General features: G+C 39.4%; 1 protein-coding gene across 1 annotated transcript; it reads left to right on the top strand.

Annotated features, from left to right (window-relative positions):
- The first annotated feature begins 3,949 nt into the window (after positions 1-3,949).
- tdrd6b (tudor domain containing 6b) lies at positions 3,950-11,330 on the top strand. The gene is made up of 3 exons (XM_072690361.1): positions 3,950-4,862; positions 10,174-10,242; positions 10,904-11,330. The coding sequence occupies exons 1-2, from the start codon at positions 3,950-3,952 to the stop codon at positions 10,218-10,220; spliced, it is 960 nt and encodes a 319-aa protein (XP_072546462.1). The 3' UTR covers positions 10,221-10,242; positions 10,904-11,330.
- Positions 11,331-11,504: the final 174 nt, after the last annotated feature.

The following is an 11,504-nucleotide window of genomic DNA, read 5'->3' as shown; positions in this document are numbered from 1 at the left end:
GCCGTGAACTGTAGGTGTGGCTAAGGCTAACCTACTGGACACACGGGGCTCTCCGTCTGGGCACAAGAACGACGCTGGTGGTTCACTCTCTCTCTCTTTCAGAGCCTGTCAGAGATTAAAATGTCCGATAACGTTTTTTTTTTTTGTTTTGTTTGTTTTTGTCAAATTCATGATAAATAAGGAGCCTCAAGATGCAGGCAGGCAGTTTGCTGTCTGTAACCGCAATGCCGTTTTCACCATCATCAGGAAATGCACCAAAAACAGAGCAGTATCCTGGAAAGAGGGGGAAATCTGACCCACTCTATAATGGCCTAGATATCGATCCCGCGGGTGAAAGCTTGCCTAAAACTGGACAGTTTCACCAATGAACTTCGAAAAGAACTAGCACTATATTTATATACTACGGCAAGAAGACGGTTAAGAAATTGCCCGACAGGTGGCGCTGTTGAGTTTTGAGTGTTTGATCAGCAGCGCACTGAGAAACCTGTGAAACCTGAGAAACCTGAGAAAAGCAAAACCAACCTTATTTGACATTGTAAAGTTTTCTGATCCTGATACGCGAATTTACATCGAATTAAATCTTTCAAAATAAAAGTCTCACAACAACATTGGTGTCTAGGCTTAGCGAAACCTGCGGAGCCCCTAAAGAATGAAGGTACAAAAATAATATTTTGAGATATAACCTATTTTCCTGATTTAACAAATAGTTTCTTCAATTTAACTACCCGTTCATTCAGTTAATGAAATGTTTCACAATAAAAGTCACAATAATATAGGTTTATAAGAGACCAAAAACAATATAGAGACATAATTTTTCCCCTTAATCTAAAAATGTGTTCCCTCAATTTACCGAATCGCGATTGATACACACTTCAGAGGCAGCAATACTGTATGTCATGGCATTGCCAGGATACAGACAACTACTGGCAGCAGGTAGCATAGCTAATTGAAAGTATTACACATTAAAAGCCCAAATTCAGCTCTTACACTGACAGTGTCTGGTCAGAAATAAAATATTATGGGAAAATGTATAATTAACATGTGTACAGATTGCTGCTTGCTTCTGCCATGTTGTTTTTTCTAACTCTGCAGTATAGACCTTTGAATACTGCAGGAGGCTGCATTTATTACGTGTCAGACCCAGCCCATATCTTCTCTTCTACGTTGAGCATGTATTTGGACACTGGAAAAGAACTTGCTGAAAAAGGCACATTAGATGATGAAGCAATTTTATGTGCATCCCTCGCAAACCTGGAAAAGACTGCTGTACCAAACAGACGATAACAAGCTACACAATTTTCATTTTAGGATTATGCAAGAGCTGCCTATAACTGAGATTACACTGTACGTTTTACACTGTTTGCTTTTCATGTTCGTGTTCATCTGTTTTTTAAAAGACACAAAATAAAGAACTGCTATGATGCCAAAGACTCAGTTTTTGACATTGCTGACAGAGCCAAGCATCCTTTTTTATCTGCACACACACTTGCACACTCTTTGCATTACATCTATAAGTTCAGTTTCAGTAGTGTGAGACAATGAGACAAATGACGAGGGATAAGTTTAGGCCTATCCTACTGATGTGGATGTGATGATCTGTGAAATACCTCTCCACTTTTCACCTGGAAATCCTGTGGTAAGAGTTCTCAGAGTGTTTCATAAAATAAAGCTGTTACAGGATCAGGTAACAGGATCTCGCTGCTCATCTGGTTGCTGTGGCGCAACAGGTAACACCACTAACTGCCAGTAAACTACCACACCATATGGGAGACCAGGGTTCAGTTCCTGGTCTGGGTGACTATGCTGTGCTACACCAATAAGAGTCCATGGGCAAGACTCCTAATACTACATTGACCCACCTCTGTAATGTGAGTAACCTTGTAAGTCGCTCTGGATAAGAGCGTCAGCTAAATGCCATAAATGTAAATCTGTGGCAGTGTCAGAGGAGGCTGTATCTGTATCATGGTTGTCTGTACTTGTGAGCACTGCAGCATGTGGGGCAACACTGCAAACCAGTCATCATCATATGTCATCGTCTGCAACTAAGGGACAATCAGTTGGCTAGTTTTGATTGTCAAAATATTTCATACAAACTGGTGAGAATCAGCCAGATTGCCATTTAATAACATAAACGTACCTGAAAGAAACATACCTATATCTTATACATTATGTGTCCAAATGTTTGTGGACAACCCTATTAATGACTGCATTCAGCTACTTTGAGCTGTACCCATTGCTGACACAGATGTGCAAATATATAAACACAACTTATCTAGTCCCTGTAGAGAAGTACTGCCAATAGAATAAGACTAGAGGGGAACAAAGCCCCTCTGGTGAGTGGTGATCATCCCACATCCTAACTTTACTATTGCTCATGTCGCTAAATGCAATGATCCAGAATCTAGTAGAAAGCCCTCGTTGGACGATAGAAAGTTTCTCCAACAAAAGCAGAATTATTGTTTTAATACCCTTAATTTCGGAAGAAACAATAACTGAGCAGATGTCCCATCACCGTGGCCAAAGTACATTTACAGATGACGGTTATGCTGTTTCCACCACCAGGTGTCACTACTGTGCATCGGTTTGAAAAGCTTCGAGTAATCGACTTATTTTTTCATAATTACGAATTATGCCACCACTGTTTTACAAAAGCAGATTTCATCCGTTACTCTGATGATCAAAGTACTATATCACACAATCAGGATCTTTAATTAATCAGTTTGGCAGCAGTCATGTGGTTTCTTCAAGGCTATTGATCACGTGTTTCTGGCATGGCTACGATATTCGACGCTGGGCTTCTGTTAAAGGCTTTTGGTCGAGACATGGATTAAAGTGAGGAAGATACATCAGAAGCAATGGTAACATTACTGTGATGAAGTTAGAGGCACACATAGGTGAGTAAAACGACTGGTTAAATTAGACTTTCTCATGAAATGTAAACAGTAAATAAACGTAGCGCATGAAATCTCATCTCAAAGTGAGTTATTTTTCGTACAATAACTCGTATCTCAGTTGAACTGCTTTCAGTTAGGAAATTATTTGTGATTTGTCTTGAAATAGATATTTTAACCAAGACTACACCAGGCGAATTCAGTATATTCAGTATAAGACCATACTATTACATCTCTGAATTATTACATAATTAATGTAAAGAAAATGTATACATGTAAAAAAAAAATGTCCCCCATGTTGCATAAACAGCATAGATCTTGACATTGATGGCCACCAAAACAAAAACAATAACACATCCAGTGTTGTGGACAAATCAGGTCATCTGACAGACCCTGATAGACCTGATAGAACAACTTTAAATTCTATTTCCCCTCTCATGAAGTCTTTTGCCATGTTCACACAATTGATTGGACATATTTCTCTGGAAGTTGGCAAACGGAATGCCATGAGTTTCATCATGGCTATCATGGGTTTCACCATCAATAAAGATTAGTGAGGCTATTTAGAGGCAGCCATGCAAGCCCAAGACATGACACTTTCCCCTTTCTACTTGAATCAGTGAATTTGTATGTTTTGGATCAAGAGGAGACCCTTTTTCTCACAACACTGTGGCCTTTCTTTCTTTGTTGGCTCTGTATAGTGGTCTCACCATCCTTAAAACTACAGACTGGGCTGTTTCTTCACAGTTCTGATAGTGTACTAAATATTTGTAAAAAAAAATGGTATTAAGGTATTTTAAACCTAAATATGCTGTGATTGTTAAACTAATTTTTAAACTCAGTTTTTCAGTTGGGTCCTTGATCCACCACAAACAAAACACATTGATGCCCCTAAACAAAAAATGTTGCTCATGTTTTTTTTTTTTTATTAAAAAAATTGGTATTTAGTATAATCTGTCATGGAAGTATCCATGGTTTTAGCTGAATATAAAATATACTCTTATACTGTTATTCTTTGTTTTAAGGCTTCTCCTAGATTGCCCCTGACTGTGCTCAAGATGTGTTCCCTTCATGTGCTGCCAACGATAGGATCAAATGTAACTGTTCACGTCTCAAGTATAAACCTACACTCCCACTCGGCCTTTGTAGAATTTGGAGGCAATTTCAACCACGGACAACTGACAAAGGAAATATATCGCCTAATGAAAAAAGAAATCCACATACACAAAGAGAGAGGTTGTAAATTTGAAGGAAGTCCAGGTGATTTATGTCTTGTTAAAGAAGAAAAAAGCTGTCACAGAGCAAGGATACTATCAAAATGTGGGGATAAATACAATCTTTTTCTGATTGATGATGGTAGAACACTTTCGGCATCAAACAGTATTTTGGCATGTGGTCAGAGCAGCTTTTTCAACCTACCACCCATGATGGAGCTTTTTATCTTGGCCAGTGTATCACCACTGTCTCCTGAAAATAGGTGGTCTCCAACTGCTTCTAAGTTTCTCAGGTCTTTGTCTGGCAAAACTGTGTGTGGTTGTGTTCAGGATGTAATGATGCCTTCCAGAATTATCCTTCTTGACATTCCAAGTGTATTCAAGCAAATGCATGAGTTTGGATTTGCTAGAAAAATACCATGCGAAAAGTTTCAAATCGTTGTGGAGGATTCTCTGCATGCCCCAAGAGATAGTGTTTCATGGTCTGATGCTCCATTGACAAATATTCAACCTGATCATGCCAGCAGCATCGAAGGTTTCCATCAGTACTTGTGCCCAGAACTGCTGCCTGGAACCATTGAGACTGTAGAAGTCACACAAGTAGTTAATCCATTGAGTATTTTCTGCAAATTACAGGTCTTCTCTTATGAACTTAAGAAGTTGAGCAAGCAGATTCAGGAGTACTATGAAGGCACATCTGCTTTAATGCCAAAGCTTCTATGTGATGGAGGTCCATGTGCCGCCAAAGGAAGTGATGGTATGTGGTATCGATCTGTTCTACAGAAATGTCTTCTGTCCGATGTTGCAAAGGTGTTCCATGTTGATTGTGGAGTAGAAGATTTCGTTAAATTGCGAGATATAAGACCATTATCTGCAAAGTTCTTCAGATTACCTGTTGTTACTTATGCCTGTTCCATGTATGGCATAATGGACAAAGGCACTGGCTGGACAGCGGGTCAGATTAATCGTCTAAAATCAATTTTGTTGAATCAAGTCTTTGTTGGAAAATTTGAGCACCGAAGTTTGTCTGATGGTATTTACCATGTGACGCTCTTTGGGAATGACAATGTGAACATTAACAACAGTTTTGCTGTGCAGGAGAAGTGCTTTCTTAAGTCTGAGCGTGCCAGCTTTTGCAGCCCATTTGAGGCAGAGGGCAATGAAACCCACAAAGATGTTCATAGATATGCAACTCCAAAGCCCTGCCTGGACTCTTTTACTCTTGCCAAAGGATCCAGACCTACTGGGAATGAATTGAGTGTAACGGAGGACAGTCCTACAGACATGAAGAGTATTTACAGAAGACTACACAATGACCCTTCCTATCAATGCGAAGGGCACTCTGTACTTGATGAACATTTATTTACAGTTGGAAGTGTTGTTGAAGTTAACGTGTCTTATGTGGAAAGTGACCAAATATTTTGGTGCCAAATGGCTGGCAGTTTGTCAAGTCTCAAGAGGCTAATGGAAGATATCCAAAGACGTTATTCATGCAGCCAGTTTGAGATGCCCACTGGATCAGTTTGTGTTGTACATCATCCTGAGAATGGGATGTGGTACAGGGCACAGATTCTAACCCCCCAGCTGATGTCTCCAGTTGACGTACGCCTCATTGATTATGGCCAACTGTTGAAAGTGCCATTGCAAGATTTGCGACCTATTGATCCAGAATTTCTAAATCTGAAACGTCAAGCTTTTCAGTGCAGGCAATTCAACAAGGTGAACTGTGTAAGTTCTGAAAGTACAGATTTGAATGATAGTGCCTTCTCAGACTCCTTTGACTTTATTTCCTCTGCATCACTCAGTAATGTCGCTATGAAATGCACTATACGTGCAGTCATGTATGAGCCCCAATGTACAACACTCAATATGGTGGATATTGAATCACTATCCCCACATCTATGCAGTGTGCTTTTTCAAAAGGAAGTGAACAGCTCAGCAGTGGAACCTCTCAACCCACCCTGTTTTCTGAATGACACACATTCAGACTGGACACACAATATCAAAGTAGGTGCAGAGGAAAAGGTTTGGATAACGTGTGTAAAAGGTGTGGACCACTTCTATGGTCAATTTAAACAAAATGCTGCCATGGTTGAAAAACTGACCAAAGACATTCAGCAGTTTTGTGGAAGGACCCAGCACACCAGAAGTCATTTTTTACCAGAAATGATGTGTCTTGCAAGATATAAGGATGACCAGTGGTACAGAGGGCAAATCAAATCTGTAAGTCCAAAAATCACTGTGCATTTTGTAGATTATGGTGATCTTCTGACTGTAGATACATCTGATCTTTTACCTTTTCCTGCTCAGCACAGTACAATCATGTCCGTCCCATTTCAGGCTGTACGGTTCAGCCTGTTCAATGTAACACTGGAAGGATCTACAAATGAGCTCAATAACTGGTTTGAAAGTTATGCAACTGACTGTACGTTCACTGCCACTGTAATAGGGAAAAGTCCTACTGGAGAATTATCAGTGGAGCTACATGATGGCAAAATAAACATAAACGCTAACGTGAAGAAGAAAATGAATGAAATGCAAAACAGGGAGCACAACACCAAAACAGAGGCCAACAAGACATCCCCTAAACTCATGAAACATTTGGTCAGAGAAGAGAATTATAACTCAAGACTTCGAGCAGAACAAGATTCCAGGAAAGCATCAAAATCAGCTGATCAAAACAGTTTCACTGGCCACAAAATGGAAAAGGTGCAATGTACTGATTTGGCAGTTTGTGCAGGTGGACTCGTCATATCTCAGGATGTGGAGAAAGAAATGGATCCTAACAAGCACGTGGTTTCTCCTTACTCAAAACTGAAAGACCTTCCTTCAAGAACTTTGAAAGAAGGATTTGTCTCAGAAGTCTATGTTTCACACTGCAACAGCCCATCAAGTTTTTTTGTTCAGCTTGCATGTGAAGACGATGATATTTGCTCTCTTGTGGACAAACTGAATTGTTCTCAGTTATGTGAATCACAAGTTGAATTCAGTCAGTTGCTGCCAGGTCACTTGGTGAAAGCAGAATACCCTTCTGATGGTGCTTGGTACAGGGCAGTTGTCAAAAACAAACTTGATGATTGCACACTTCAAGTGGAGTTCATTGACCATGGAAATATGGCAACACTTTCTGTTCTGAAAGTGAGACAGTTAGACTTGCAGTTTCTCAAATTTCCTAGATACAGTATTCACTGTTGCCTTAATGTACGTGATGATGAAAGAAGAAGAGAAGGGACTGGAGAACAGATGGATGTTTTTAAAAACACCACTGTTACAAATGGTGAGAGAAAGTTGCTTTGCAACTTCATTAAAGAGAATGAATCTATTTGGCAAGTTAATGTACACGACCAGAGCGTAACATTGGTTGAGTCATTATTAGATATGGAAGGCACTCTTAAATTAAAATCTTGCAACACCTTACAGACTGTCTGCTCTGGAGGGGTCTCTCCAGGAATATACAAGAAACCAGAGGTTTCCTTAGGTCAGAAAATTGAGGCATATGTTTCATCCCTTGCAGGACCAAATCACTTCTGGTGCCAGTTTGCAGACTCTGAAAAGCTTGACAAAATCTCTGTGATTGCTCAAGAAACTGGAAATTCTGCACAAATAAATCTGCTTCAATTCGATCATTTGAGCCAAGGAGACCCATGCTTAGGTATTTTCCCAGATGACAACATGTGGTACCGTGCACAGGTTATTAATAAATCTGGAGGTTCCGTCTCTGTGCTTTTTGTAGATTATGGAAATGAAAGTGAACTTAACCAAACATCAGTCACTGCAATACCTACTAGCCTACTGGAAACCCCACCACAAGCATTTCTCTGTCAGTTGGAAGGATTCAAACCAACAGATGGATGTTGGAATGATGCTGCCTCTGGTAGATTCACTGAACTCATGGTGGACAAGCTTCTGAAAGTTACCATTGAAAATTTTGAGAAGGCATCAGACTTGCCTAATTGTCCTCGGTATTATGTCCAAGTTGAGTATAGTATGGTCTGTGTCAATGACGTCATGAAAGCTTACTGGAATGACTGTACTACTAAAAACTGTGGACAAATGACTGAAGAAGTTGTTCCGAAACTTGTGACAGCGACTGAGGTTATCATGAACCCCACATTCGTTAATAACACTTGGGACACGCCGAGTAGTTATAATTCATCAGTAAAGTGTTTTCTTGAAGGCACAGACCTGCCCCCTACAGCTATTGAACAAGGTTTAGTGTCAGAAGTGTATGTTTCACACATTAATAGCCCCTCTAGTTTCTTTGTACAGTTGGCAAAAGATAAAAGCTGTATAATTTCACTCACAGAAGAGTTGAATTCCATTTCTTCATCAGTGAACAGTCAAGTCCAAATGCATTATTTTCCACTTGGAAGTTTGGTGAAGGCTGTTTTTCCTGATGATGGCTCCTGGTACCGTGCAGTCGTCAAAGAAACAAGTAGGAAGGACGTCCATGTAGAATTCATCGACTTCGGAAACGAGGCGACTGTTCCTGCTTTGAATGTGTGCAAGCTTGATGAGCAGTTTGTACAGTTTCCAAGGTTCAGCATTCATTGCTGTCTTAAGACACAAGATCAAATGGGAATGGAGCAAGAGACATGTCCACTGGCCAACGTCCTTGGGAAAGTTGGTGACACAATGTTTTGTAAGTTTGTCCAAGATGACAAAACTGTTTGGAAAGTTCAAATTGCTGCTCAGAAGAGCACATTAGATAGCCTTCCAACTGAAATATGGGATGATTTCAGTACACTGCAGCATGACTCTCCGAAGCAAGAAATGTCATTTAAGAAACCAGAGATTTCTGTTGGACAGACAATAGATGCGTATGCTTCATGTATAGTTGGACCAAATTCTTTTTGGTGCCAGCGTTCAAATTCTGAGGAACTTAACAAAATCTCTCTGATTGCTCAGGAAACAGGAAACTCTGCACAGACTGCCTGTATTCAAATAGATCAATTGTGCACAGGAGACCCTTGTCTAGCTCTCTTCACTGACAAGCTGTGGTACCGTGCACAGGTTATTAGAAAATCTCCAAACGGTATATCTGTACTGTTTGTGGATTTTGGAAACGAGTATGACACAGAGCCAAGCTCTGTCAAGCCGTTGCCTCGGAATCTGCTGGAAAGTCCACTTCAAGCATTTCTGTGTCAGTTGGAAGGATTCAGCCTCTCAGATGGGGCCTGGAATAGCGATGCTACTGAGAAATTCTGGGAGTCTATAGTGGATAAGCCCCTGAAATTGACAGTTGCAAACATTCAGAATGATCTGGACAGTTCTTCTCCTGCATATTGTGTAAGGGTCCAATCCCAGGAATGTGTTGTAAATGAGCAGATGAAGAGTGTTTGGACCGCTTCTATGTATCCTAATAATGAACGTCATAAATTGCCTTTCTCTTGTACAGACACTGTGCTAGTAGCTTACAAAGCCCAGTCTGCTCCTGAGAACGGAGTCCATGTAATACCTGGTAATTCTAAAGAAAACATCAGGACGAGTGACATTAGGCCTCATTCTGCTTCAACTTTTGAAAAACAAGAAGACCAAGAAATCATGAGGCAAAATGATGACCTGAAAGAAGAACCTAAAAGTGAGTTAAAGTTTAAAGAAGAACCCCTCACTTTCACAGATGTAAATGCTGTCAGTGGTGATAAACCAAGCTTTGTGTTGGAGAAGTACACTTCAGAAAATAAGGATGAATTCAGTGGAATTGATGTCAAGTCAACTAAAAGTTTCCAAAACAGTCAACTGGATGAACCTTTGCCTTGTGTTGGAATGTCTGAAACTACATCTAGCTGTAGATTTGCTCAAACATTGGCCATGCAAGAAAATGCAGATGTGCCAAATGCACAGGCTGGTTTAGGTACGTGTTTGCATTTAAGAATCTTTTTTCAGTGTTTAGTAGTTCCAGGACAACTTTGTCTAGTAAATACAAATGTATTAAGTTGACCTTTTACATGTTATATTAACCTAAAATGGGTTTTGCAAAGGTTTATTTTATAAGGGTTTTCTTTTTTTAAATCTTTTTTTAATTGGTTCCTCTTCCTTTTTCTAATTATTGCATGTTTTACTTGTAGGTGAAAGAGCTGAACTGGATGAGATTTTCCTAAAGAGGGACACATAACACAATCTTGTGAAAGATTAAGGTAAAATAAAGACAACTACTAATGTAGCATGTCTATATGGCTAAAAGAGAGCCTACAGATATGCTTGCATTTTTTTTACAACATACAAAGTATTTTTGGTTGCATGATTGTTTGGGTACACACCAGTATCTACTTGGCACATGTGCCGTAATATAAAGAAGTCCTTTATGTCCAAATTTGTCACATTTGTACTATAGTCAAGCCAGAAAATCTGCACACCCTTTTCAACCTTTTATTACTGAACAGTAGATTGACTTGACATTTTTTTGTTACAATTTTTTTCACAAAAGTCAAAAGCAGGTTTCTAGACATTTGTGCTAATTTCATAAAATCAAAATGTCATATGTACATAAGTGCACACCCTTTGATATGACACACAAAAAGTGAGCTGAGTTTGCCATCTGATTAAACTAAAAAAAAAAAAAACTTTTTTGCTGTCAGTAACCACATGTGGCACTTTTCTTGGATCCTCACACTTTCGTCACTCAGTATTTGATGTGGTCCTTGTTTGTCGTGTTGAGAGTGATGCAAAACAACACGTCCAATCTAATCGTCCAGAGCCTTAGCCTGCCAGGAAACATGAACCTACAGTGCCTACCTTCAAATTAAATGTGATCAGCTGTATTTTAACCTCATTAATACTTGCTATTTTTATACACAGATTCTTGACCTGGACATTGGATGATGGGTGTATATATACTCTGCTTCATCAGCATCAACAAGAAGCATTTATACTCTTATAGTGTATTAGGATATTCAAAAGAGAACAATGTGCTATGATTAATGCTGGCATGAACATTTGCTAGCACTGTTGAATGTATGCTATATATTATAGTCACGTGTAAAAGTCTGGACACCCCTGTTCAAATGATGTGCTGATTTGTGTAAGCAAAAAATAAGTGAATGAATCCTCTTCAGGAAACAAACTTGTGTGTTAAGAAACTCTATTATCAATCATGTCATTTTACCAGAGCTATGTGTTTGTGTATAGGTCACTGTTTCACAAAAACCCTGGATCTCCATTTTTTTTCTCCACTTTTTGATTTGGCTGTCATTCTATACATCGTGTCTTTCCTTGTCTTGTGAAGTTGCCATTTTGGAGATATGAGGTATTTGTGTAACCATGATGTGTGTGTAAATAGAATTATCTCAAGCAACCAATCTTGATCTCAACTTCATTTGTTTTCATACGTTCATACATTGATGAGAAAATGAAAGACTGCAGCAGTGTTAGTTGTCATCACCTACTGTATAATACTGTA

The sequence above is a fragment of the Salminus brasiliensis genome, chromosome 10 (assembly GCF_030463535.1).
Source record: "Salminus brasiliensis chromosome 10, fSalBra1.hap2, whole genome shotgun sequence".
In the NCBI taxonomy this organism is placed as follows: domain Eukaryota; kingdom Metazoa; phylum Chordata; class Actinopteri; order Characiformes; family Bryconidae; genus Salminus; species Salminus brasiliensis.
This window is presented reverse-complemented; position numbering and strand designations above follow the sequence as displayed.

Excerpts from the sequence above, each read along its gene's own strand:
- tdrd6b (XM_072690361.1), top strand. The coding sequence starts at position 3,950 with ATGTGTTCCCTTCATGTGCTGCCAACGATAGGATCAAATGTAACTGTT. Across the intron at positions 4,863-10,173 it reads TGCCGCCAAAGGAAGTGATG|GTGAAAGAGCTGAACTGGAT; the intron begins GTATGTGGTATC and ends TTTTACTTGTAG.